Here is a 25,871-nt window from a genome sequence, read left to right as displayed (position 1 = left end):
CTCCCGAGCTGCTGGGGTTATAGGTGTGGCCACTGTGCCCAGGCTCCCAGGTAATCTTTACTACTGATGGTTTCATGTTCCGTGACTCCCACCCTCTGGACTTGGAGACTCACTCCACAGAGCGGCCTGCGGTCTGCCTTGCCCACACTCCTCCAGTGGCATGACCCGTGGCTGTGGCTGTGGAGCTCCCTGTGCCTGGGCGCAGCCACGCCAGGGTGGTGCTTCTCTTGCCTCTGCTGACTCTGCTCCCAGTCGCTCTAGTGCTTGCTGAGGGAAGGGTGCTGAGGTGCCCCTTGGCTGGAGGCTGGTGCACCTCCCTGCGATCGCCAGCCTCTGATGCGCAGCTGATTCTCTTCCCAGCCTGACACCTTCTTCTTCACCAGAGGCCCTTCCTGACCCCTGGCCTGCCGTCTGTCTGTCTGGAGTCAGTGCAGCCCCTGCGGCCTCCTCTCTCTGTGTGCCCGGTGTATCCTGCATCTTTTTTTCATCCTTTACTTTTTTGTGTTTTTTTGGCAGTACTGAGGATTGAACCCGAGTGCCTACCGATGTGCCACACTCCAGCACAGTTCTTACATTTTCAAATGGCTAAGAATCAGAAGAAGGCTGGTGCACACCTGGATCCCAGCAGCTCGGGAGACTGAGGCAGGAGGATCCTGAGTTCAAGGTCAGCCTCAGCAAATTAGTGAGGCACTAAGCAGCTCAATGAGACACTGTCTCTAAATAAAATACAAAAAAGGGCTATGGATGTGGCTCAGTGGTTAAGTGCCTCTGAGTTCAATCCTTGGTATGAAAAAAAATTAAAAAATAAAAAAGAGAGAAATCAGAAGAAGGTGATATTTTGTAACACATGAAAATTATGTGATTCTGGGTCCAGTGGTGCACACCTGTAATCCCTGCTACTCAGGAGGCTGAGGCAGGATGATCAAAAGTTTGAGGTCGGCCTGGACAACTCAGCATGACCCTCTGGGGTCTAACGTCTGCGGGGAGCTCAGTCGTGCTTCCTAGAGAATTCTTCCTGAAATCACAGGGAAAAGCCCCTTGTGCAGGACATGCAGTCCATTACCACCATTTTGGTGGCTGATGCTGCTTGAGTCACAAGCAGCTGGTGTCAGTGACTCCCATGCAGCCACAGCAGGAGGCAGTCTCCACTCCCACACACCCGTGCCTGGGCGCTGCTGCCGCTCCTCCCCTCCCCCTCCCCCTCCCCCTCCTCGCTCCTCCCTCCTCCCCTCCTTCTCTGCTTCCTCTCCTCCTTCTTGAGAGGTTGAGGCAGGAGTGTGCAAGTTAGACCAGCCTGGGCCACTTAGCGAGACCCTGTATCGAAGCCACATTTGAAAAGGCCTGGGGGGCTGGGCTGTGGCTCAGGGGTGGAGGCTTGCCTGGCATGGTGAGGCCCTGGGAACCATCCCCAGCACCACAAAAGTAAAAAAAACTTGAGCCAAAGTTGTCTTGGACTGTCCTTGGTCCTGTGTAACAGCCCTTGGCCATCCACGGAACGACACTCTGTGACGTCACCTAAAACCCCGGGAACATGCCCAAACCCTGGCCTTCCAGCCTCCACAGCCTGGTGCTGAGGCTGTGCTGGAGGCAACGCCTGGATTCTGCAGCGGGGCCGCCCGTCCTGCTGCAGCGCCCACGGGATGCCCTACCGGGGCCCCGTGAGCCTGTGGGGTCGTGACCATGCAAGCCCACCTGACTCCTTCCCTGCTCCAACTTGTCACTCAGGCTGACGAGTCTGCTCCTGGCCGTGGTCACTCCTGTTGGGCTCAGAACAAGCAGAGTCCTTACTTCCTCTGAGGCGGCTTGTTTCACAGAGGCGTCTGCAATGCGAGATGTGCTGACCCAGGAGAGCGGCTCAGGAGAGCCGTCTGACGGACTCCGCACCTCCCAGGTGGAGTGTTGGCCCTGGCGGACTAAGTACTCATACCTGAATAGGATGACAGGAGACTGACTCTGCTCGCTTGCACTGCAGGTCGTCTTCCAGGTGATCCCGTCCTGCTCCCGAGCAGGCCTGGGCCACAGTTTTATCCCGTTGGTGTTTCTCGTCTCCATATAGGTATGGCTGTGGGTGGACACAGTACCTTTATCTATTTATTTACCTTTGTGTGGTGCTGAGGAGGGAACCCAGAGCCCCGCAGGTTGCTGGCTAGTGCTTCCCCCTGCGCCCCAGTCCCCGCCCTCCCCTGGTGTCTCTCGAGTTCATCAATGAAGAGTGTGGACAGTCCCTGCCTCATCGCACGCTTTTCATCCCGCACTCTCCAGCAGAAGGGATGTTGTGAAAGGCACTTCTCTGTTGACTTTTGTAAGTTGATCAGGTGCCTGGCAGCCTTGCTGAGTTCTGCATTAATTAGCGCTGGGTTCAATTGCAGAAAACAGTACCCACTCACGGGAAAAGGTCAGAGATGGACGCAGGGCATACTCAGTGCAGCCAGCAGAATCCTTTCCGGGCTTGTGTTTGTTTTTGTTGGTGGTGCTGGGGGTGGAAGCCAGGGCAGCGCACGCCGCCAGGCCCGGGCACTGCACCCGGGAGCCGCCGCAGCCCCTTCTGCAGCCGTGGAAAGCAGGGAATTGGTGTCACAGAGTCATCAGAGGGAAGGGCTGGAGGTGAGGGCTTTTGGTCTCAAGGTCACTCCACCAAGGCTGTGGTCCCAGGCCAGGAAGGACAGGCCAGTGCCCAGCGGGTTGGTTCCTACGGCCTCCATCATGGTGCCAGGCCCCGCTTGGATTTGCCTCCTGCAGTCCCTGCCCACCCTCCCTGGCCAGGTCTCTCCTTCACACTGCCTGAGCCCAGTGCTCCCGGACTCCATGCTGTGGCCAGTGCTCCCGGGAGCCGCACCCTGGCAGTGTGGTCTGCAGAGACCCACCGAAGCTCGGGCTGGGGCCCAGCTCTAGGCTTGGCCCAGGGCTGTGGCCACTCTGCTTGTTTCACCCCTGAGAAGTGGAAGCACAAGACACCCAGAGCCGGGGCCAATACTTCCACCGCACCACTCAGCTAGGCAAGGCGGGGCTGCCGTCCTCCCCAGGTGCAGTCGGGCGGGCGCCCCGCAGGGTCTCCACCCGCGCATTCCTGCGGCATGAGCAGTGCCGCTCCCAGTGGCCACCCTGCCAAGCCTCATGGTTCCCTTGACAGCCTGGGAGGCTGTCCAACCTCTCCACACCCCACTTCCCAGGTGGGGAAATGGAGACAGAGGGGCTGAGGACTGCCCCTCACCTGGCTCCTCCCCATCAGCCTGGGCCTGGGGAGGGTCCAGGAAGGGCCTCAGGGCCTGGGGTGTCAGGGGCCTGAATCAGGACACCACCCCCAGCCGTGGCCAGAGGTGGGCACTTGGAGGCCTTCCCACAAGGCTGGCTACCACGTTCCCAGCACTTCCTTGGGCAGACCATCTGGCACTGCCAGGGCCCAGAAAGGCCTGCACCCTGCAGAGGCCTCGTCCAGGCCTGTCTCTCCCTCGCTGCCCCCCACCTGGGGTCTGCAGAAGCTGGGGTGCTGCTTCCGTCTCCGGAGCAGGGCCTTCCCTGCCTCGGCGTGGAGGCAGGCACAGCAGTCAGCCAGGCCAGAGCCACGGTGCCTGCCCGTCCTTTTCCCGTAGGCAGGGATACCAGCCCCTTGGGACAGAACCCAGTTTACCTGGGGCTCTCAAGACAGGGGGACGGGGGCTTCCCAGGAGCCACATTTTCTGGGGCTCACAGGGACTGATTGTGGCCTGGTCCGCGTGGGGTGGAGAGAGGGCTGGGGTCACGTACATCCGACGTGAGTGGGGAGGGTCTGCAGGCCTGCACTAACACCTACCAGCCCTCTGGCCGGGCCTGCCCAGCCCTCCGTGGGTGCCCCTTCCTCTCCCTGAGGCACGTGAGTGTTGTGAGAACCCCCATCTCCTGCTGTCTTCAGGGGCCAACGCTGTGCTTGGAGCAGGACTGGATGGTCCTAGCTGAAGACCACCCTGACCCACAGTCTCCCTCTGGGTCCTCACTGAGACCCAGCCTCAACAAGGAGTGTTGTCCACCTTCCTCACTTGTCACTTGAGGGTCTGACCCTGGGGCTGGGCTGGGCTGTGGCGGCTCTGCTGGTGGGCCGGGAAGGCTGGGTGGGAGTCTGCAGTCTCTCTCCAGCCCTGCCTCTTGACTCTTGGGGGTGGGCTGGCCTTGCTCCGCCCAACACAGCTACTTCGGCCTCACACTCCCCTCCAAGGAGCTTGTGGTCTGCTCAGACCCCAGACCCACTGGGCATAAAGGAAGGCTTGTCATCCAGCTAGCAGGGTGAGGCCAAGATCAGCTCTCCCCGTGGCCACACCCCACCCAAGGGTCCTGGAAAGGCCCTGCTCTCTGCTGGGGGCAGGCTGACTCAGACCCAGCTCTCCTCCCTACAGGAGGCGGGCCAGTCTGACAGCGGGGCCAGTGGCATAGACGCTGCTGCCTGTGCCCAGGAGGCTCGGCCAGAGCTCTTCTCCTGGCCCAAAGGCCCCTCACTGACCTGGCGGGGACAGGGGGGGACTTCAAGGCACTGTCATCCAGAGGCCATGGCCCTGCCCACGACTCGACGCTCCCTGGGGACCTGTGGGGCCCCCGCCCATGGCAGGCTTCTGCTGCTGCTCCTCAGTCTTGGTGAGTCCAGGGATGGGCTGCTGGGTGGGGTCAGGGAGAGGTGGACGGCAGCCCTGGGTCCTTCACAGGTCAGGACCTTGGAGAAGCCCCTCCTGCCCGCTGCCTTCTCCCCCAGCGTGGGCAGGAGGCCTGGGGCCCAGTGGGGCTGGGGGTGAGCGTGACCTGGGTGCCCAGGAGGAGGAAGGTTCCAGAAGCCCTGACTCCCGTGCCAGCAGTGTGCCGCACCACGAGGGCCTCTACTTTGTGCCCTCACCCCATAGGCTATGCAGGTGGGGCTGAGAAGAGGCCCATGGTGGGGAGGGGAGAGGCCTCCTGCCTCCCTGGGGTGGGGTCTACCCCAGAAGCCCCCAGCCCTCCCCTCCACCCTCATGCCCTCTGCCCACAGGGTGGCTGCAGCCTCTGAGGTCCCAGGTTACCGAGACGGGACAGGTGAGGCGGTGGGGGCAGGGAGGGCTTCCGGTCCTGGGTGGGTGGGTGAGGCTGTGCTTTCCGCCATGCTCGGGGGCTGGGGGCGCTGGGCAGCGGGGGACCTGGGCCGAGAGGCGCATGCCCGGGGAGCCGTCAGCCGGCCTCGTCCCCCAGGCGGAGATCCAGGACCCAGGCTTGGGCACCACCAGCGGCCTCACCAGGTGGGTCCTGGCCTGCAGCCTTCGAGGCTTGGGCACCTTGACTGGTGGCCGAGTGCCTCCACCCCACGTCCTCCCTGACAGGCTCCACCCCCAACACCCTGGGACAGCCTGGTCTCTCTGTGCCCCTGGGGACGCTCAGCCCGAGGGGAACTGCCCTCTCCAGGGGAGTGACCCCTTGCCCTCCGGAGTGTGGCCTGGGGGTGAGGCCAGGGGGCGTGGCAGGAGGAGGCGACTGTGGGAGGGTCAGTCCTGCGCAGGCTGCGGCCCCCGACAGGCCCGGGCCTTCTTCCTGGGTTCGCTTGTGGGTGTCTGGCCTGAGCGTGGAGAACGCCCGGGGGGCCTGGTCAGGGAGCAGGCGACCGCCGCTCCCCAGGCGGATCGGGTGGGTGCCCAGCCTTCCGGGATGCCGCGGCCAGGCCTTCCCAGCCAGACACGGCTGTCTGGTGGCTGAGCGGTCTGGCAGGTCACCTTTCCCAGCACCTCGTCCCCGAGGACCTGGATGCCTTCCCTCTGGACATGCTGCCCTTCCTCAAGTAGGGACTGGCCGCACCTCTCTGCCCTGGACCAAAGCGCAGGGGCTTGGCTCCCCAGGGGGCCGCGGGAGGCCTGGAGCTCAGGCTGCGCCCAGGCCCTCTGGGCAGTGCAGGCCTGGCTCGCCTCTTCTCCCGTGTCACCGGGCCGCAGCTCTGGTCGGCCAGGTTGGGGACAGGGCGGGGGCTCGCGGTTCCCCAAGGCACTAAGGCCCTGCCTGCGCGGGGCACCTGGCTCCAGGTGCGCAAGGGGCCGAGCAGGCTTGGGCCGGGCTGCTGACCGGCCTGCTGACCGGCCTGCTGACCGGCCTGTGCGCTCTGGGGTACACTCAGCTCCAGTCCTCCTCCCCCGGCTGGCGGGCTGCCTGGGGCCCCTGGACCAGGACCATCAGGCAGCAGCCAGGGCAGTTCTGCCACGCAGAGGACCCCCCTGCAGGTGAGCGACTGGCGAGTGCAGGGGCAGCCACGCTGTGCAGGGGGCCCAGGGTCAGCTGTCCGTCACACCCTGTCAGGCCCCTCAGGGTCCCCGTTACAGCACCTGTTCAGGGGCAGGGCCCGGCTTGCTTCTGACCCCTGTTCATTCTGGACGGGCCTCTATATCTGGACAGGCCCCTGTCAAAGTGGTCAGTCTCCGAGCTGGACATTCTGAAGGGCTTGGGGGCCATGTTGGACCAGCCCATCATCCAGGACATCCCCAAGGTGAGACCCGGTCCCCTGCCTCGATGCCTCTGGGCTGGGGGCTCAGCCACCTGCTCTGTGCTCAGGGCATCCTGGCCACTTGGTGGTGGCGCCTCTCCGGGGGCCCGTCCTGGCCGAGCCCCGAGCTCCCTGCCACCCTCACGAGGCTCTGGCAGGACACACAGAGTGAGCCTCTGTCCTGCCTTTGGGCGTCGGGCTGGGATGAGACCTCAGGGTTGGGGGCCAGCACCCCCACGGCCCCCGCCCGCCTGGGCCTTTCCTGGCTCCTCGGCTGGTTGGATCACAGAGGGGACAGAGTAGCCCCATTTCTCCAGGGGGCAGGCTGAGCCCCCAAGTCTCCTGGAGGGTCACAAGACAGCCCCTGACCGGTGCTCCCCTGCAGATAGGGCCTGTCCCCAGAGGCAGGGGACCTGCCCCCCAGGCCGGAAGCCCCACACAGTGGACGAAAACCTCATCTTTTATGAAGAGTGGGAGCTGGAGGCCTGTGTGGACGGCGCCCTGCTGGACGCCCAGATGGCCCTGGTGAACATGCTCCCCTTCACCTACCAGCAGATCCACATCCTCAAGTGCAGACTGGACCAGGTAGTTAATGCCCAGGCCGCTGCCTGCCAGCCTCACCCAGGACCTCCCCAGCCACCCAGGGAGCCGTCCTGGCCCTCACGGTCACCTCCCACACAGACCTACCCACAGGGCTACCCTGAGTCCCTGGTCCAGCGCCTGGGCTACTTCTTCCGCTACGTCAGCCCCGAGGACATCCACAAGTGGAACCTGACCTCCCTGGAGACTGTGAAAGCCCTGCTCAGTGTCAGCAAAGGGCAAAGGATGGACACGCAGGTGACCACCTGCCTGAGGGGCATTGGTACAGGACCGTGCAGCCTGGGGGGCCACAGCACAGGGCCGTGCGGCCTGGGGGGCCACAGCACGGGGCTGTGCGACCTGGGGGGACAGCTCAAAGTTTGCTGGCTGGTAGGGGTCCATCTCTCCCTGTCCCAAGGCACCTCGGCAGCCTCCTCCCACAGGTGACTGCCCTGATTGCCCGCTATGTGCTGGGCGGGGGCCAGCTGGACCAGGACACCATGAGTAGCCTGGCTGACGTCCGTCCTGCCTACCTGTGCTTCCTCAGTGCTGAGCAGCTGGACTCCGTGCCCTCCAGGGTCATGTGGTGAGTCACAGGACTCTGTAGGGCAGGGTGGGAATACTGAGGTCCCCACTCACTGCCTGGCCCACATTGTCCCCAGGACCCTCAGACCCCAGGACCTGGACTCATGTGGCCCTAGGCAGCTGGATATCCTCTACTCCAAGGCCCGCTGGACCTTCAGGAATATGAGCCAGCCTGAGTACCTTGGGAAGATCCAGACCTTCCTGGGTGAGCTGGGAGACACTGGCCAGTGGGCAAAGCAAGGGGCAGGCAAGACCCCATTTGCAGCGGCCAGGCAAGGGCCTCCCTGGAATGCCCTCTGTAGGTGTGAGTGGGCAGTTCCCTGTCTCCTGTCCCCCCAGCCCCCAAATGTGTTTCCACAAGGTTGTGAGCTCTGGCCCTTTTTAATTAGAGGATGAGGTGGTCACCAGGCAAAACTGGGGCCAGGACCCCTCAGGAAGAAGGGAGTCTCTGTAAGTCGCTGTCAGTGCTCCTGTAACCTGTGGCAGAGGGTGGGACGGGTGTGTCATGAGGCCTCAAACTTGGGATCCTTCTTGGACAGGTGGGGCCCCTGTGGAAGACCTGCGGACACTCATCCTGCAGAATATGACCATGGATGTGGCCACATTCAAGAGGCTGCGGGTTGAGGCTGTGGTGGTGGGTAGGGGTGGGGCATCAGGGTGTGGCCTCTGGCTGGGTGGCCAGCATGCCAGGGCCAACCTGCCTGAGAACCCAGTCTGTCCTGGCCGAGGTCAGCAGGCAGCTGTGGGAGGAGGCAGGGGTGGTGGACATACAGTGGAGCCCCACCTTCGAGGGGTCTGGAGGTCCTGATGACTGCCTGGCGCTCTGGCAGGGCCTGACCGTATCTGAGGTGCAAAGACTCCTGGGAACACACGTGGGGGACCTGAAGGCTGAGGAGGAGAACAGCCCCGTGCGGGACTGGATCCTGCAGCAGCGGCAGGAGGACCTGGACACGCTGGGGCTCCAGGGCGGTATCCCCAACGGCTACCTGGTCCTGCACCTCAGCTCCCGAGGTGCGCTGTAGGCCTGGGGCGGAGTCCGGGGGAGGGCGGAGGGCAGAGGGTCTGAGTCGTCCCTCTCTGTGCAGAGGCCTTCTCTGGGGTGTGTCCCCTCCGCGGACCTGGACTTGTGCTGGCAGCCAGCCCGGCTCTGCTCCTGGCTTTGACCCTGAGCTGAGGCCACCTCTTCCTCTGCAGAGAGTGGCAGCCAGGTGGTTGCTGTCAAGCTCAATAAACAGTAGCACCTGCCCTGCAGCCATGTCCTCTGATGGTCACTGGGCCAGCGGGGAGGTGTGGCTTCAGAGCTTCCTGTGACCCTATAAGCCAGGCTCCATGTGGTCAGCTCTCCCCTCTCATGAAAGGAGGCCTTCCTGTTGTGACTGATGGGGTCCCCAAGGTGGTGGACACATGGCTGGGCCCTGGTAAGAGGGTCCCTGTGTTCCTTCAGGGGCCTTAGCAAACACACAGTTGGTGACACAGAGCTTTATACTTTATTCAGATCCACTAGGGAGAACGGTGACCTTGAAGCCCTGCCCAGTCCAGGTATCCTGGAGGAGGCCAGGAGACTTGGGCCTCATCCCCCTGCCTGGGCTTGTAACTGGGCAGGTCCCCACTCCTGAGAGCTGAGGCATGAGGGTCCAGCCCTGCAGACCTTCGGGGAGGCAGGGTCTGTGCCACTCCTGGGCAGGTGTCCAGCTCCACCTAGCAGCTCCCTCTTTCCTGCGTGTGATGCCCGTGGGCCTGGTCACCCTGGGGCAGCACTGTCTGCACTGGCCAGGGCCCTGGTGCCCCGTGAGCAGTCCCCACTGGGCTCAGAGGTGTGCGACGCAGCAGCAGCCACAGGAGGCCAGAGGGCAGGGCCACAGAGAGTGGCAGAAACCCCGGGTGGACTGGGAGGCTGCCTGTGGGCGGACGGGGGCCGTGGCTTCCACCTGGAAGCACCTCCAGCCCCTCTCGGAACCCCTCCCTCTGGGCTAGTGAGGGTGGGAGGCCAGCGAGGACCCTCTGTGCCCGCTCGTTCCGGCCCAGCAGGGAGCCCCTTCACCCCGCCCCGCTCTCGGCAGACCTGTGGGTTCAGGAGGAGGCAACTGTGTGCTCAAATGGGTCAGCGGGCAACGGGAGGGGTGACACCTGTGCCAGGCAGCAGTGCCCGAGGCAGAGGAGAAGGCGCACAGGGTGGCGCGGGGACGGCTATGCCGGCATGCAGGGCGTGGGCCCAGAGGGAGTGAGGGCCCGTACCTGAGCTGGGGGCCACGACGTCATTCTCGGGCAGGCCCGAGGTGGGGGCCAGGTGGAGTGCCGGGCGGGTGATTCTGGGGGGCCTGCTGGCCACAGGGGCAGGGCTGGGCCTGGGGCGGGCAGTGTCCAGGCCCAGCTGGCCCAGGGCGGAGCTGCTGAGGCTCCGTAGCCAGGAGCTGACGGTGGGGTGGCTGCGGGCCTTCTGCAGGTCCCCCACGTTCCGGCCCAGCAGGGTGGTCACGCTGCTGACGCTCAGGCTCTGCGAGAGGCAGGAGGGGCCGCAGGGCTGCCTCTGGGGCTGCGGAGGACCCCAGAGGGGCAGGGCTTCCCCGGTCGACTTGGGACAGGGCACAGGACACTCGGTGCCGCCGACTCTGGCTGTGTGGGCCTGGGGCCTGGGGCATCCTGACTGGCCTGCCCTGCCCCCCTCCGCCGGGCAGCCCGGAGCCCACCTGCAGCACCCTGGGATTGAGGTTGGTGAAGGTGTCAATGTCCATGGAGACGTTGGCCTGGGCCAGGTGTTGCAGCTCCTCCACGGGGGCACCGCCTAGGGGGGCAGCAGTGAGAAGGGGCTGGGCGGGGCTTCCGGGGCACCCCCCGCAGACGGGGCTCACCCAGGTAGGGGCGCATGGAGCGGTAGTAGTCGGCCGTGGACTTGGTGTTGCGGAAGGCCTCGCGAGCCTTGGCGAAGAGCGCGTCCTTCTGGCTCTGAGGGCAGGAGGAGACGTCCAGGACCCCGGCCAGCCTGTGGGGGGTGGGGCTGTGAGTGGCCTGGGAGACCCTCACCCCTCACAGTTTCATGTTGCCTCTGTGCTGGGTCCAACAGGTCCCCCAAAACCTGTATCCACCCAGAACCTCAGAATGTGACCTTATTTGCAAGTAGGGTGTTTGCAGATCAAATTAGATTAAAAGACGGAGTCGGATGGGATTAAGTCAGCCCAAATCCAGCACCTGGGGTCTTTATGGGAAGCGGGGCGTGCGGACACAGGCAGAGGAGGCCGTGTGAAGGAGAGGCTGCGTCTGCAGGTGCACCAAGCTGTGAGCCACGCTGGGAGCTGGGAACGGGAAGCACGGGGGGGGGGGGGGGCCGGGGGGTCCGAGGGGAGATGGGGTGGGACGTCCGGAGGTTCTGGAGAACATATTTCTCATCTTAAGTCACCTAGTCTGTGACACTGTGCTGCAGTGGCCCTGGGACATGAACATACCTCCAGTACCCTGGCTCAGGCCAGATGGGTCTCCCTCCTGGCCCTGGTTTTCCCTGGCGACCCTTGCCAGGTGGACGGCTAGCTGTGCAGCTGGCTGGGCGGCTCACCGTAATTCTGAGGGCTGGATGGTCCGGATCTGCTGGGGGCTCATCCAGCAGAGGCGGGAGCCCCCCATGGCCACCAGCAGGGCACTAGTGACGGTTCCGTTGTGGTCCAGGAACTTCTGCAGGACTGCCTGAGGGCAGGGCCAGGGTCAGCGGGGGTGGTAGACCAGACAGCTCCCCGACCACCCCCGTGTCTTCACCTCCGTCTGGTTCTCCAGAGCCACGTCCGAGGCCAGCAGGGCCACCACCGTGTCCCTGGACGTGATGTTCCACTGGCCTATCTCGGTGCGAGAGTAGAGGTAGACCAGAGAGGTGATGAGTCGCAGCTGGTCCTCGGGGATGCCGTGTGGGTAGACCTGAGGCGGGCGGCTGGGTCAGTGGCAGTGCCCGTGTCCTGCTGCCCCGCCCGTGACCGTCCACACACCTGGGCCAGCTTGGCCTTGATGACGCGCTGGCACTCGGCAGGCAGCGGGTGCTGCATCAGGGGGTCCAGGTTGGCCCTGAGCACAGGGTCTGCCAGGCAGGACTGCAGCTGGGAGCAGTCGTAGCGCACCAGGAACAGGTTGTCACGCAGCGTGGCCGCCGTGATGTCGCCGTGGACACAGGGCCGCCCGGCAGGAAGTGCTGATGGCCAGGCTGGTTGCCCAAGCCAGAGCTGAGCACCACTGCTGGCTGCCACCCCATCTCTGACTCTGACCTCCACTTGGACCCTAACAGACCTTGACCACCATCCCAGCTTCACCTTAACCAAGAACTTGGCCCAAACCCAGCCAGCGGGGAGCCCAGACCTGGCTCCCAGCCCATGGTGGCCACACCCACCTGCACCCCGCTTGGGCCTCAACGATGCCGCGGTCGCCTTGGAGTCCAGGAAGTTGGTCACGAAGTGGCGGGCGTCACGCTGGCTGAGCCGTCCTGCCCGGCAGGCAGCCACCACGCTGAGGAAGAAGTCCAGGCCCACAGCCTGGCAGGAGCCATGACGGCCACACATCACGGGGTGGCCTGGCCCTCTCCCACCCGCAGTCCCCCGTGGGCTTGGGGCCACTGGAAGGGCCTCGGAGTGGCGGAGTGGCACGGGCTGGAGGAGGGGTCATCTGGCAGCCCCCTACCCTATGCCACGGCAACCCGCCTGGCACCACCCTACCTCGGGCACCTGTGCCCACAGGCGGGGGCTGATGTGGGTGGCCAGGGATCCCAGGGCCTGCAGCCCCTTCAGGTTCCAGGAGCCGGGAGGCCTAGAGTGTGGGAAAGGGCACTTAGCTGGGCCTGGTGAGCGCCCACCCGCCTCCTCCCCTCGCTGCGCACACAGCTGGTGGGCCTGCCCTGCTGGGTCCCCCGCCAGCCCGTCAGCACACCCAACCCTGTGCCCATGGCCTGTGGCCAGAGCAAGGCTGAGGGCCGGGTACAGGTCCGAGGTCAGCAGGATGTGGCCATCAGTGACTCCTACCCACCCAAGCTGGGTCCTCCCACTGGCCAGCAGGGTGTTGAGGGCCACCCTCTGGGCAGCAGTCAGCCGGGGACATCGTAGCAGGTTCTGCAGCACCCGGGGGTCTGCGGTCACGATGCTGGACGCGTCCATGTCACACACCAGGGTCCCGAGGAGCCCCAGGTCCGAGGCACTGAGCTGCAGGTGGGGCGTCCCCTGCAGGGAGAGTGGGTCGGCACCGGGCAGAGGCCAGTCATACTGCCCTTCCACCTGCACCCAAGGCACCTACCAGGCAGGCCAGGGCTGTGTGTCGCAGGGCCACCCTCTGGTCAGGCAGGTTGGCCAGCAACTCGGTGTCCCCCTGGGCAGCGCGGTGGGTGAAGGCTCGGCAGTCAGCTTCCCTCACCTGGCTCAGGCTGCGGTCAGGTGGGAGGACATCAGGGAGGCAGGGCCGCAGGGCACCCTGAGGGCCAGGAATCGCGGGGCAGGACACTCACTTGTAGAAGAGCAGGAGGTCGGGCGGGTGGAGCCTGAAGTCGTCCTGGAGGCCGAGCCCCGTGGCCAGGTTGGCCAAGCAGCTGAGCTGGGCAGGAGGGCAGCAGGTCATTCCCTGTCCCGTCTGCATGTGCCCTGGTGGGGCGAGGCCCCGGGCCGCCCGCCCCAGAAGATGCACCTTAACAGAGAACTGAGCCCATTGTGGGAAACATCAGGCGGAAGAAACGGCCGACGCAAGGACCCCCGAGCACACGCACCGAGGGATTCGGAACCCCTGGGTCCACACTGCTCACAGGCCCAGCTCGGAAGGGCAGCCCTGGCAGGGCCAGGGAAGCCGTCCTCTGGAGCAGGGCCGGCTGTTGGGAGGGTCTGCACGGGGGCCAGCGCGGGTGCCCCTCCCCAGCCGCCGGGCGGCACGCCAGGCCTCCCTGCAGGACGCGGCTGCTCCTCCTTCCGAGTGGGCGCCTCCTTCCTTCTCTTCCTTCCCTCTTCCCGGCTGGGACTCGCATGTCTTTCCACAGCAGCAGCTTTTGTCTCTTCAGTTCCATTGAGCTTCGCTCCGTTTTCACTACCTTTCTTTCCTTTCTTCTTCTTTTTCCTTTAGTACTGGGGATTGAGTCCAGGGGTTCTGTGCCACTGAGCCACATCCCCAGCCCTTCCTATTTTTATTTTGGAATGGGGTCTTACTAAGGCTGTGTCTGGCCTGGAACGTGTGATCCTCCTGCCTCAGCCTCCAGAGTGACAGGGATCACAGGCATGGCCACCAGGCCCAGATCAATTTTCTCTATTTCTTTTTTTTTGGGGGGGGGATAGGATTGAACCCAGGGGTGCTTAGGCACTGAGACACATCCCCAACCCTTTTTATTTAGAGACAGGCCTCACTAAGTTGCTGAGGCTGGCCTCAGATGAGGCTGGCCTCCTGCCTCAGCCTCCCCATTTGCTGGGATGACAGGCGTGCATCACCATGCCCAGCTCAGTTCTGTTTCTTTTCTTTGGCTTCCTTTTGGCTTATATTGCTCTTCATCCCCCAGTTCTCTGACAAGAGGTTTAGATGGTTGATTTCAGATCTTTCTCTTGCCTAATATACACATTTGGGGTACCACCCCTCTAACCCCACCCCACAAATTTTGATAAGTTGTATTTGCATTTCCATGCAGTTCAAAACATTTTTAAAAATCGTCTTGAGACTTTGCCGCTCGCCGTGTGTTCAGTCTTAGAGTGCATGTGAGTGTCCCAAGCTCTCTGCTACCCAGCTCCAGTTCGATTTCATTGCATTCTGAGAGCAGGTGTATGATTCCTATTCTTGAAATTTGTTAAGGAGTGTTTTGCTAGAGACACATGATCCTCCCAAACTGAATCAGGAGGACATACACAATTTGCGTGGATAGCAGAAGACATCAGGAAGGTGATTAAAAAGAATTCTTAGAGGTAAAGGAGAACAAGGATATAACATATCAAAATCTGTGGGATGTTATGGAAGCAGTACCAAGAGGAAAATTCACTGCATGGAGGGTATTCAATAAAAGAATAAATAGTCAACGAATGAATGACCTGACGTTACAGCTCAGAGCCCTAGAAAAAGAACAGATCAACACCCAAAGTAGGAGAAGACAGGAGATAATTAAAATCAGAGCTGAAGTCAATGAAATTGGAACAAAAGAAACAATTCAAAAACTTGACAAAACAAAGTTGGTTCTTTGAAAACGGAGTGTTTTGTGGCCGGGAATGTGGTCTCCCTTGGCGACGTGTCCTGAGAGTTTAAGAATGTGTGCTCTGAGGCCAGCGGAACAGAAAGGTGGGGCAGATCTCACCAACCGCAGGGAGGACGGCGCGGGGAGGCCAGGGGCGCGGGAGGCCGAGGGCCTCGCAGTGTGCGAGGGCCGCGCCCGGGGAAGCCCCGCCACACGCAGCGCGGTGCCCCCACGTGGGAACGAGGTCGGCCAACGACGTGCCGGACGGGAAGGAGAGAGGAGCCCCTGCCGCGCCGGGGGACAGGTCCCGGCGTCGCTCGACTGGGCGCAGGGAGCATGCGGAAGTCTGAGCGCCTCTCCTGGCCCGGGTTGGCCTGGGTTGGCGCGGCTCTCTCAGGACATCCCGCCTCCTGGAGGACTGCGCTCTGGGCCTTGGTAGCACTCCTTGCTCGGGAGTCAGCTCTGCTGAATTAGCAGCTGCTTCCTGCTCTCCTCTGACCCGGATTGGGGGGGGGGGTGGCTTCTCCATCCATTCACTTTCTTTTTCAGGGCTGCGGGCTGAACCCAGGGCCTCCCTTGTGCTAGGCGGGTGCTCCCACTGAGTGGCACCCCAGTCCCACTTACTTTTTTGGTGGGGATTGGTACCAGAGATTGAACTCAGGGGCACTCGACCACCGAGCCACATCCCCAGCCCTATTTTGTACTTTATTTAGGGTCGCATAGAATTGCTTAGTGCCTCACTTTTGCCAAGGCTGGCTTTGAATTCGTGATCCTCCTGTCTCAGCCTCCCCAGTCACTGGGATTACAGCTGTGTAGCACTGAGCCCAGCACCCACAGGTATGTACATTTAAAGTTCGTAGCTGGGTACAGTGACACATGCCCATTATCCCAGCTACTTGGGAGGCTGAGGCCAGAGGATCACAAGCTTGGGGCCAGCCTGAGTGTTACGGAGACTGTGTCTCAAAATGAAAAATAAAAAGGGCTGGGGTGCAGCTCAGTGGTAGGTGCCTGCCCAGCATACCTGAGGCTCTGGGCTCCATCCCCAGCACCTCATCTACCACACACAAAAAGATAAATATAAACAATCTTTTGTAGACAACACAGGGTTTTTTTTTTTTTTTCTTTTTTTTTGGGGGGGGGTACAAGGAATTGAAACCAGGGGTGCTTTATCACTGAGCCACATCCCCAGCCCTTTTTGTTTTGAGGAAGGATTTCATTAATTTGCTGAGGCTGACCTCAAACATATGATCCTCCTGCCTCAGCCTCCCAAGTCTCTGGGGTTACAGGTATGTGCCACTGCACCCGGCAAGGTCTTATTTTTTGATTGACTCTAACGTTTTGTCTTTTCTCTCTCTCCCTCTTTTTATTTTTTGCACTGCTGAGGATTGAACTCAGGGCCTTTCATAGGCATACCATCTTTCAATCTATGCATTTACTATTGATGTTATTCAAAGTAAGTATTGATGTCGTTGGACCAATATCTACCATATTTTAAAACTATTTCCTGTGATTCCTCTTTGAGGCCTTCTAAGGAATTCATCAACTCTCTGTAAAATATCCCTGTGATATTCAGAACAGAGAGAGTGGAGGATGCCTAAGCACCAGGAGAGGACAGCTGGGACCCCAGACTCCCTCCCCCTTGCACTCCTGGCGTCTCCTGCAGGACCCCGTGTGGACTCCACAGCCGACCAACCCCGTGAGAACCGCACGAGGCTTTCCCAGGCTCCTCTGCAAGGCCTGTCCTGAGGAAACCGCTGAGTCCACCACACATCTGATCGATCCCCAGCACCACAAAGAAACGAAACGAAAGCCAAGAACCTGCTCCCACAGTTTGACTCGCTCTGGGGAAGGGCAGCAACCAGGCCAGGGGCCAGCAAGAAGGGAGCAGGCTTGGGGACTGTCCCTTTGGTGGGAATGGCTGGGACCTTGGAACGGCCACGTTGGCACAGCCTGGGGCTTGGAAGTCAAACAGGTCCTGTTTAGAGGGCCAAGGGGAGGGTCCCCAAGAGCTGGGCATTTCTCTGGAGGAGGGGGTCTTTCTACTTTTCTGCATTTTCCGATTCTTCTTGAATATGTTTGCTACTAATTTTACAACAGGACACAGTGACCTCTTTCTTTTAACCCAGGATGCTGCCTGGGTCTCAAGGCCCAGGGTCCTCAGGCCCACCCCAGGGAGAGGTCAGTGGGCTGCAGAGGCCACCCTCAGGTGTGTCTGGGGCCTGGAGGACCCACAAGGGCACTGTGCACCAGAGGAGGCCAGGGAGGAGCCCGTGCAGCAAGGTGGCTAGTCCATCACCGCCGTGCCGGGAGGCAGAGCACCCGCAGGCAGGTTGGCCGCCATTACCAGTGACCTGCCCGAGGAGTGAGATCCAGGGCAGAGGGCCGGGCATTCTCTATGGCGGCCCCAGGAGCCACGTTCTTGCTTGGTTTGAAGCTGGCAGAGTGGACTCTGCACTCCTGAGTCCCCCGCCCCAGTCTAGTGCCTGTCCCCCTCCTCTGCCTCTGCTGGGTCTGGCTTAGTTGGCCCCCACACCCACACGCTCCGCCTGTGTGGAGGCTTACCTGCCAGGCTTTGAGTGACACCCGCTGGGCGGCCAGGCTCCTGATCAGAGCCGAGAGATGCTCCCGGGGCAGCTGGCTGGCTGGCTGGCACCAAAAGTCTTGCAGGAGGGAGGCTGTGACCCTGGGCAGGAGGAGGAGGCAGTGAGTGGCCCAGGATCATGAGGAGAGGCTCAGGAAAGGGGCAGATGCAGCATGTGGTATTGCACCAAGGAAGTGAGGGGCAAGGAGTGCTTGGTCACGGAGAGACCCCCGCTCCCTTCCTCTCCTCCTCCCTCTCTGAGTGCCCGTTGAGGCCAGACCTCCAGCTGCTTAGGGCCTACATGTGGCCCCTGCTCACATATGGGTCTGCAGTTGCTCCCAGGGTCCAGGCCCAGCTGGCTCAGGCCCTGACCAACCTCACTGGTGTCTGAGGAACCTGGAGGCACCTGCTGGGTGACCGCAGGTGAGGCCATCTCCCTGAGCCTGCCTTCTTTAGGGTTTGACTAATAAAATCCACACACAGGTCTTGGGCCACATGAGCTTGAGCTTGGCTGGTCCCACTTGGGCGCCAGGTTCTACCCGACCAGCCTCATTAATTGACTGATCAGTGTGTGGACCTGAGGTGTGAGACCCCTGGACAGTGGGAGGAAATGACCAGCCTGGGGCAGTGGGGCTGAGAGGACTTGGGATGAAGTGATGGGCTAGAGGCTCCCTGGGCCCAGCCCAACAGAGAGGGTTCATAGCCTGAAGTCCCAGGGAGACTCGGGGGCCCAGCTCACAGGCCTCTGATGGTCACGGCCTCTCTGTGACTGGCTGCAACCTTGAGAAGGCTGGGGACCTCCTCCCACCAACACATGAACCAAAGCCAGAACCTGGACAGACTGGGCTGTCTGGGGCCAGGTAGGTGAGTAACCTTGAAGGCAGGCCAGGTCCCTAGTCATGGCCTGGGGTGTGATGGACCTGCATGGCCATGTCTGGGCCTCGAGTGCAGACCCTGGACACAGTCCCTCCCTGCGACCTCCAAGGCTGCCCAGGACCCCTCTTTCTACCCCCTGCCCCCCCCACCACGAATCAGGTATAGGAAACTCTCCATTCCCAGGAGCGGCCCAGCACTCACCTGGCCCAAGGATCAGCCCCACCAATGTCCAGCTCTCCCTGGTGGAAGCCCTCAGCCTGGGAATGGGAGCAGTGGGCAGGGAGGGACAGGAAGAGGCCCAGGCTCACCACAGCACCTGAACAGAGCAGGCCATGAGGGGTTGGAGGCAGCAGGAATGTGGGCCAGCAATATCTGGGGTCTGTGCAGGGCTCCCCAAGTCCTGGGGGCCTCTGACCCCCAACCCTGCCCTCCTCAAGGGAGTGCGCGGGCTCCTGCACACACAGGGGTGCACGTGTGGCATGGGTGTGCACATGGGCCAGTGTGTTCTCTGGCCTGTGCCTGTGCAAACTCCTCCCGCCTGCCAGACCTCCTGCTCAGCCCCCACTGCCCCAGAGCCCCTCACCTCTGCATAGGGGTATAGAGGGCTCCCCGCAGGACTTGGGGGGCCCAGCCTGTTCTTGCCTGGAAGCCCTGCCCTGGAGGTGGGGTCACCCCCTTATCTCACTGGCCCTGAGCAAAATCTCCAGCACCGAAAGGGCACAGTAGTGGCAGAAACTGGTCTCAGCCCAGGCAGCCCTGCCTGTGGCCTCCTGGGCTGCTGTGCTGGGTGCCTGCCCTTCTAGGGAGGACAGGCGTGGGACAGTGCGTCTCTGGGCCTCCTCCCCTCTCCCTGCCCATCCTTGGGGCCTGGCCTGGCCTGTACTGGGGCTGCCCAAAAGAACTCTGTCTTTTGATGTTCCTCTGCTGGGGCTGGCGAACATGGCCTTCCCTGCCTCGTCCCTGATAGGACCCCAAGGCCTACTCTCCTGGGGTTATGTTCACGATGCCCTTTGGCACCACCCTGGTCAGCCCCGTGCTTCCTGGGGACCCCCCCTCTGGTCTGGGCCCCTGAGGAGACGGCAGCCAGAGCACCAGGCCCTCCCACTCCGCAGCCGTGCAGTCCAGAGTGCTCCCGAGGGCCTAGGGTGCCTCTTCCACAGGGAGGTGGCATCTTACCCACTCCGGGGCCCACGGCCGAGCGGCAGTAAGCCCTGGTCATCCTGGCTGAAGTGTCCTGGGGTAGTAGGTCCTGGACAGCAGGAGAGGTTGGCAGAGGTGGCAGGGGTGGGCCTCAGGCACCGAGCAGGGTGTGTGCAGCGTCACACGGGGTATTTGGGCTGGGCCTGGGGCTGCAGCCACCCCGGTCCTGCCTTTGGGAGGAAAACAATCCCACAAATAAGCGTCAGAGCAGAAGGGAGCGCGGGGGAGGGGAGCTGGGGAGCCGGCCTTTCTTATCACAGGTTGGCCCCTGGGACCCGCAGGCTGCAGTGTCTCCAATTAACACATCTCTGGCAAACAGCAGTCCCGCAGGCAGAGGGGGCAGCGCCCAGGCTGGGTGGCCCAGGCAGCTCCCTCTCCCTCTCCAGGTCTTGGACACCAGTGCTGTCCATGAGGCCTGGGTCCTGGGGCACCACTCAGGCGTGGAGCCTGAGCTCTTGGACTGCTGGGTGCCACCGGCTCCTCCCGGGCGCAGCTCGCAGCCCCTCGGCTTTCGGGTACCTTTGGATGTTTGGACACTACCTGGCCCAGAAGGAAGACAGGGAAGCTACCACCCTTGCAGGAGCTAAAATGGAGGCTCAGAGGGTTTCAACCACCTGCCCAGGTACGCATGCCGGAGCCCTGTGGTCCAGCTCGTGGCTCCTGCTCCTGCCCCTGCCCCTCACCTGAGCAGGAGCCACATCTGTGGTAAGTGGAGGCGCCACCTCTGCCTCGGAGATGAGGCTCCTGCCACGTGGCCTTTGGACGCAGACGCTCTGCGTGTCAGTGACCCAGCCTGCCCAGCGTCTCAGTCCATGCAGCTGAGCACGGGGGGCAGGAGGGTGGGGCAGGGTCACTGGGGTCCCCACTCACCTCCATGCCTGCCCAGTGGGTGGCATGCAACTGCCCTGCCTTGTCCCCACTCCTTCAGTGACAGCCGCCAGACAGGCCTGGAGGGAGGGGCCTGGCTGTGCCAGGTGATGCTGCCGTGTCCGCCCTGGGGCCCTGGGCCCAGCGGGCACCTGATCCCCAGGCCCAGGGGAGCCGGAGGCTGAGCTCACCTTTGGCAGCCACCCAGCACACACCCCTCCCAACGGGAGCCCAGCCCTGGTGTCGGCACCCCTTGGGTGGCGTGCCAGGCAAGCACACGGCCACGTGCGTACGCACCTTGGCTCATTGCGGTGCACCCCAGTGCTCGTCCATGTCCCCAGGTGTCCCAGGCGGGACTGTAGGCACACGTGGGTCACCACACTGGCAGGTGTGGCCATGCTGCGGTCTGTGGGACAAAGAAGGTGTGCCACACTCAGCCCTGGCCCAGCTAATGGCACCGCTCAGGTCTCAACTGTCCTCGGTGATGGCTGCTGCAGCCTCCGAGAGTGGGATGGGATGTCTTCATCAGGCAGGCCTTCAAGAGGACCAGGGCAGGAAGAAAGACTGCAAGAGGGACTTCCCAACCCACCTGTGGATGGTGCCAGCAGAAGGTTCTTCTGGGCTGGGAGGTGGTGCAGGATGCCCCGTGCTGACCCTGGCCCTAGCCCACCCGCCAGCAGCTCTGTCCTCGGCAGGCCCAGGGTGCTGCAGGTCCTTGAGCTCCCGCTAACTTCCATCTGCACCCCATTCGGGTACCCTGTGAGCCAGCTCCACAGTGGGGTTGAGCCCTGCTCGGGGCCCACAGGACCCACAGCTGGAGCAACAGCAGACGACGTCTCCCCAGGCACCAGAGAGGCCCAGCCAGGAGCACCACTGAGGGCTCAATGGGCCACAGAAGGTGAGGCCCCAGTGTAGGTAGAGCCCAGGCTGCCTGGCTTGTCTGGAGTCTTGCCCAGCTTAGCAAGGGCCTCTGACCACCAGCTGGACCAGTATAACATATAACTACCCGGCGGCTCTGAGAGCTGCGCTTGGCAGAGGTGAGCAGTGGAGTGGTGAGGCCTAGCAGGCCCCGTGTAGAGGGGACCTGGGTCCTGGGGGTGGGCTTAGGAGGTCCTCGGCAGAGAGGGTCCACCTGAAGCCCAGCACTGATCCCGGAGGCCGAGACTGCCTGTGGATTGCACCCAAGCCCTGAACTCACCTGTGGGAGCAGGTTTTGGCTGGCAAAGTCTTAGGGTAGCTCTGGACACTGGGGGTTTGTGGGGAGGGGTCATGTGGTAGGATATGGAGGGAAGGCCATGGAGCTAGTCACTGCCTTGTCCCTGCTTGGCAGGGCCCTGGTGGGGGCCGTGAGGGTGGCCCCACCTGCAGTGGGAGTTTTTAAGAGTGCGGGTATTTGACTTCAGTAACTGAAAGAAACCGTGGCCTTGGTCGAGGGCTCCAAGGGGCGACCCGAGAACGTATGTTCTGACCTGGACTGAGCCCGGCTCCTCGGTTCAGTCCTGAGCCTGACCGACCCTTTGGGGCGTCTTGGGATAGTCCTGCCTGAGGTCTGGCAGGGAGGGGCCCCTGGGGCACCAAGGTGTGAGGGGGACCCAGGCCCAGGGGCCCAGGCCCCAGGCCATGTGCCCGACAAGCAGCTGAGCTCCCCACCTTAAGGTCCCAGGCGCAGGGGCGAGGGCGGCCCCATGTGGCAGCAGCAGGCATGGCAGCTGCTGAGCCCGCAGGAGGTTGCCAAGGAAGCTGGACTGGTCGGAGACTACAGGGATATCCCTTGTGAGGCCTGGCCGGTGGCCAGGCCTGTGCCAGGAGAGGGGCCCCAACTGCTGCCATTCAAGGAGACCCTGAGAAACCAGGAAGTGAACCAGACCACCTCAGTGGGAAGATGAGAGACACTGGGGTGTGAGCAGCAGAGGGCAGAGGGCTCGCGAGGAGGGGCCCTGAGGTGGGGGCTTGGCCTCCCCTGCCCTCTCCAGGTATCCGCCACCTCTTTATAGATGAAGAAGCTGAGGTGCAGGAAGCAGAAACAACTGGCCCTGAGCCCCATGGCGTCCTGCCAAGGGTGCAACAAGGGCAGCTGGAGAATGCAGTCTGCAGTGGGGAGGGGCCAGGGGTGCCAGGACAAGGCCATGGGACCTCAGGCCAGCAGTGGGGAGGGGCCAGGGGTGCCAGGACAAGGCCATGGGACCTCAGGCCAGCAGTGGGGAGGGGCCAGGGGTGCCAGGACAAGGCCATGGGACCTCAGGCCAGCAGTGTGCAGGAGTGGCGCCCCTACCACAGAGCTGTCTGCGGTAGGCCAACACGAGACCCCGGCTGAGACCAGGTGGATGCTCTGGGAGGGCTGGGGTCCTCCAGGGACCAGGCAACCCCACTTCTGCTCCCATCAAGGGTTCAGCCTCCAGGGCCCCTGCACGACAAGGGGCTCACTGCCCACGGGGAGAGGACAGGTCCAAGGCCAGGGCCTCACGGTGTTGTGGTTCTGCTGGGTGGCGGAGAAGTGTAGGAGGCAGGGCTAGCAAAGGGCAGGAGCAGCCCAGAACCCCCACCCCAGATACACTCAGTCACTCTCGGGATCCGGCACTGAGAATTTATTCCAAATCCTAATCCAGCTGCTGCCAGGGTGGTGTGGCCAAGGTGTGGGGGACAGGAGGTGAAGTCGGGCTGTGCTGTCCCCGAAGGTAGAGACTGACATCCCTCGGTTGTGTACGATCCAGGCAGGTGCTGGCGTGGCGGGACCCTGCAGCAGAGGCAGTTCCCAGGGGAGGGGCCTGTGTGGGGGTGCCTCTGCTGAAGCCCCCAACACCCGCTGCTCCAGACACAGCGGGGGAGGGCGAGGCCGGCAGCAGAGTGCAGCGAAAGCAAAGCGTGAAGGCCAGGCCAGGCCTGAGACAGCACAGAAGGCACAGCTGGGCTGGGAACCAGAGGGGCGGAGTGCAGCAGAGTGCAGCAGAGTGCCTCAGGATGTAAGAGACGGGCTGGCCGGGGCCCAGGCCTGGAGGGGCCAGGGAAAAGCCTGCCCTGGAGGTAGAACCTGGCCAGAGCTCGGCTCTGCCCCTCCCTGCTGGGTGGCCTGGGCAAGTCTGTGAGGTGCAGGCCCAGGAGTGCATCTCCAGAAAAGCAAGCCATCCCAGGAAGAGCCTCCGTTTCCCCGGGGGACATGGAGGAAGCCTCCCCAGTTAGGTATCTGTTCCACAGCCTGAGCCCCAATCCTCCAGCTACCATGGCTACCTGGTGTCCTGTCAGCCCTGCCAGTCCCTCCCCACAACCTGCCACTGAGCCTGGCACCCACTGCACAGCCCAATGGCTCTCAGTTGTCTGGCTCCAGTGTCCACTCTGATAGCCACTGCAGGAGTGAGGCTCGCTGTGCCTCAGTCTCAGGAGGCGGCCGACCTGGCTCGGGCAGCAGTGTGGAGGGGCTATGGGGCCCAAGGCCACTGTCCATGGGGTCAGGGTCAGAGGCAGCCCGTAAGGTCTGGACGAGCTGGTCAAGTGGCTGCACCAGGGTATGTGGGCTCCAGCATACGTCCAGTGTGGGCAGGAAGGGGTCTGGTGTGCAGGCCTCCACACACTCAACCTGTGTAGGTATGCGCAAGTAGAAGGCATGCAGCATCATTCGGAAGGGCTGGTCCTCCTGGCCCTCAGCCTGCCCATAAGTCAGGTCGCCCACGATGGGATGGCCCAGGGCACTGCAGTGCACACGCAGCTGGTGAGTCCTGCCTGCAGGGTGGGGTCAGGGGTCAGGGGTTAGGCTGGGTGGGGTTACTCCATGCCCACACCCAATCAGGCTTGCATCACATCCGGCAAGGGTCCTTGCTGTGACTGCGGAAGCCCATGGTAACTGCTTGGGGCAGGACCTTCCTGTCCCTTGCTAGGGGTGAGACAATGAGGGGTTGGGGCATGGGACAGAACTCGCTCTGGGACTGCTGTCAGCGCAGAGCCAGGGCAGTGCTGGGTTCTCCCAGCAGAGCATAGCCAGCAGTCAGCAAGACCTGCTTCCACTCTGCTGGATGCTGGGTGACCCCCACATGGCCACACTGTCTGTGCCTTAGGCTCCTTTCCCTCTGACTGACTGGCCTCTGCCATGATGGACACACCTGTGAGTGGCTTCAGCAGCACCTTGGACACTGGGTTGCCAGCATACAGTCCATGTTCCAGGACCACCAGCTCCGTGAGACTCGGTTTTGGGTTCTCGCAACCTGGGTACAGAGAAGGGTGGTCTGGAACTGTTGACTTTGTTCAACTACCTGCCTAGGTTGGCCCTGTTCATGTAGGGTCCCTGATGGACATATTCTGTGACCCCTGCCTCAGACTACCCTACCGTGTGTGCCCTCGATGCACATGGTGTGGGTCCGGCCCTCAGTGCTGTTCTTGCCAATGGCATGGCTGATGGTCACCCGGCTCTCCTGGACGTGTCCTCGAACCTGCCAAGCAGGAGGCTCACTGGGCCAGCCCTCCACTGCTGGGAAGCCTGATCCAGGTGGCCATGTGTGGCTTTGGGGAAGCTCTGGTCCGAGGGGCCTGCTGAAGTGGGCTGTGAGTGCCCAGTGTCCACACCCCACCCTGGGGACCATTCAGGTCTTACCAGTGCCAGGTAGGCCTTGGTGACTCGCCTCTCCTTGAAGCATCTGTAAGCGCTGCCTGCAGCTGCCTTGTTAAGGGCCACGCACAGTGCCCCACTGGTGGAGAAGTCCAGTTGATGGCAGAACCTGGGAAGGGGCAGAGGGGGAGAGGTGGCTGGACCCTGTCCTATCTTGGCCAGCAACTTCATGGCGGAGCTTTCCTCCGACAGAGATCAGACCACCTATGTGGTTGCGTACCTGAACCCGTAACAAGTGTCAGGGTCGGCTAGCTCTGGGAAGTGGTGCCGCAGCTGCTTCTGCAGGGTCAGGGTCTCCCGCCACGTCTTGCTATCAATGCGCAGGTCCCAGTGCTTGTTCACCACCAGGAAGTCGCTGCTCTGGTAGACTATGGACAGGTTCTCCACGCTGCCAGGCTCCATGGAGGGGGCTGCCTCGCAGGTGGGAGTGAGCCCTGGGAACGGGGGGTGCCGGGCTCCGGGTCTGCAGTCACTCACCGTGCATCTCAGGCAGTGTGCAAGACCCACCGTGCGCCTGCATTCGCAGGAGCCCGTGCTGCCCTGCACCCGGGGCCAGGCTGGGGCGTCGGCTGGGAATGGGAGTCCGACCAAAGTCAGGGGAGTCAGCTGTGCCTCGGGCTGACTATAAGGGGGACCTCTCCGCCCCAGACCTGGGAGAAACAGCCTGGGTATCCAGCGCGCCCCACAAGCCTTCCCACGGGGTTACGGCCCGCTCCCGGAATGGGCAGGGACACCGCGTCAAAGAGGCAGACCTCGGTTCGGAGGGCCCCTCCAGCCTCAGGACCGACAAGCAACCGGGCCACGCCGTCCGGGCCCCGATGACGCTTTGGGCCACGGCTCCAGCCCCGCGTCCCCGCGTCCCCGCGCCTGGTCACTGGGCCCCGGGGCCCCCGGAGTCGCGTCTCGGTCGACCAGCCTGCGCGAGCAGCCCCGCCTCCGGCCCGCCCACGGCCCGCCCGCCGCTGACAGACAACTGTTC

At 62.7% G+C, this 25,871-nt stretch overlaps 3 protein-coding genes and 1 long non-coding RNA gene across 7 annotated transcripts; 2 read left to right on the top strand and 2 right to left on the bottom strand.

Annotated features, from left to right (window-relative positions):
• Positions 1-1,735: 1,735 nt before the first annotated feature.
• On the top strand, positions 1,736-8,872 carry Msln (mesothelin). 4 transcript variants are annotated; one of them, XM_047533706.1, is made up of 14 exons: positions 1,736-1,891; positions 1,973-2,056; positions 4,368-4,602; positions 4,988-5,031; positions 5,185-5,231; positions 6,095-6,197; positions 6,352-6,460; positions 6,843-7,042; positions 7,151-7,294; positions 7,480-7,622; positions 7,699-7,826; positions 8,161-8,255; positions 8,452-8,632; positions 8,707-8,872. In XM_047533706.1, exons 3-14 carry the CDS (start codon positions 4,518-4,520, stop codon positions 8,793-8,795), a joined length of 1,368 nt encoding a protein of 455 aa, XP_047389662.1. In that variant the 5' UTR covers positions 1,736-1,891; positions 1,973-2,056; positions 4,368-4,517; the 3' UTR covers positions 8,796-8,872. The 4 variants fall into 4 exon arrangements, with proteins under 4 accessions (XP_047389662.1, XP_047389663.1, XP_047389660.1 ...); XM_047533707.1 differs by having other exon boundaries at positions 1,738-1,891; positions 6,370-6,460; positions 7,139-7,294; XM_047533704.1 differs by having other exon boundaries at positions 1,738-1,891; positions 7,139-7,294.
• Positions 8,873-9,178: 306 nt separating this feature from the next.
• LOC124969973 (mesothelin-like protein) lies at positions 9,179-13,841 on the bottom strand. The gene is made up of 14 exons (XM_047532965.1): positions 13,809-13,841; positions 13,262-13,674; positions 13,086-13,166; positions 12,878-13,004; positions 12,614-12,804; positions 12,307-12,397; positions 11,985-12,126; positions 11,590-11,789; positions 11,366-11,521; positions 11,169-11,296; positions 10,471-10,601; positions 10,309-10,403; positions 9,857-10,115; positions 9,179-9,519 (listed from the first exon to the last, which is right to left on the bottom strand). The coding sequence occupies exons 1-14, from the start codon at positions 13,839-13,841 to the stop codon at positions 9,320-9,322; spliced, it is 2,247 nt and encodes a 748-aa protein (XP_047388921.1). The 3' UTR covers positions 9,179-9,319.
• Positions 13,842-14,888: 1,047 nt separating this feature from the next.
• Positions 14,889-16,873, top strand: LOC124969828 (uncharacterized). Its single transcript, XR_007106040.1, has 4 exons — positions 14,889-15,018; positions 15,488-15,611; positions 16,158-16,227; positions 16,348-16,873. It is a non-coding gene; the product is annotated as an uncharacterized LOC124969828 (long non-coding RNA).
• A 6,002-nt stretch (positions 16,874-22,875) lies between these two features.
• Rpusd1 (RNA pseudouridine synthase domain containing 1) lies at positions 22,876-25,854 on the bottom strand. The gene is made up of 6 exons (XM_047534054.1): positions 25,645-25,854; positions 25,113-25,326; positions 24,878-25,001; positions 24,614-24,716; positions 24,390-24,491; positions 22,876-24,012 (listed from the first exon to the last, which is right to left on the bottom strand). The coding sequence occupies exons 2-6, from the start codon at positions 25,292-25,294 to the stop codon at positions 23,603-23,605; spliced, it is 921 nt and encodes a 306-aa protein (XP_047390010.1). The 5' UTR covers positions 25,295-25,326; positions 25,645-25,854; the 3' UTR covers positions 22,876-23,602.
• Between the last annotated feature and the right edge of the window lie 17 nt (positions 25,855-25,871).

Source organism: Sciurus carolinensis, chromosome 18 (genome assembly GCF_902686445.1).
Source record: "Sciurus carolinensis chromosome 18, mSciCar1.2, whole genome shotgun sequence".
In the NCBI taxonomy this organism is placed as follows: Eukaryota; Metazoa; Chordata; class Mammalia; order Rodentia; family Sciuridae; genus Sciurus; species Sciurus carolinensis.
Note: the sequence above shows the minus strand (reverse complement) of the source record. Positions and strands in the feature narration are given on the sequence as shown.

Excerpts from the sequence above, each read along its gene's own strand:
- Msln (XM_047533704.1), top strand. The coding sequence starts at position 4,518 with ATGGCCCTGCCCACGACTCGACGCTCCCTGGGGACCTGTGGGGCCCCC. Across the intron at positions 6,198-6,351 it reads CGCAGAGGACCCCCCTGCAG|GCCTCTATATCTGGACAGGC; the intron begins GTGAGCGACTGG and ends CATTCTGGACGG. Across the intron at positions 7,043-7,138 it reads TCAAGTGCAGACTGGACCAG|ACCTACCCACAGGGCTACCC; the intron begins GTAGTTAATGCC and ends CCTCCCACACAG.
- LOC124969973 (XM_047532965.1), bottom strand. The coding sequence starts at position 13,841 with ATGCCTGTGATCCCTGTCACTCTGGAGGCTGAG. Across the intron at positions 11,297-11,365 it reads CTCTGGAGAACCAGACGGAG|GCAGTCCTGCAGAAGTTCCT; the intron begins GTGAAGACACGG and ends CCCTGCCCTCAG. Across the intron at positions 9,520-9,856 it reads CGTCGTGGCCCCCAGCTCAG|GCAGCCTCCCAGTCCACCCG; the intron begins GTACGGGCCCTC and ends GTCCGCCCACAG.
- Rpusd1 (XM_047534054.1), bottom strand. The coding sequence starts at position 25,294 with ATGGAGCCTGGCAGCGTGGAGAACCTGTCCATAGTCTACCAGAGCAGC. Across the intron at positions 24,492-24,613 it reads GTGCATCGAGGGCACACACG|GTTGCGAGAACCCAAAACCG; the intron begins GTAGGGTAGTCT and ends CTCTGTACCCAG. Across the intron at positions 24,013-24,389 it reads GCTGCTGAAGCCACTCACAG|GCAGGACTCACCAGCTGCGT; the intron begins GTGTGTCCATCA and ends CCCACCCTGCAG.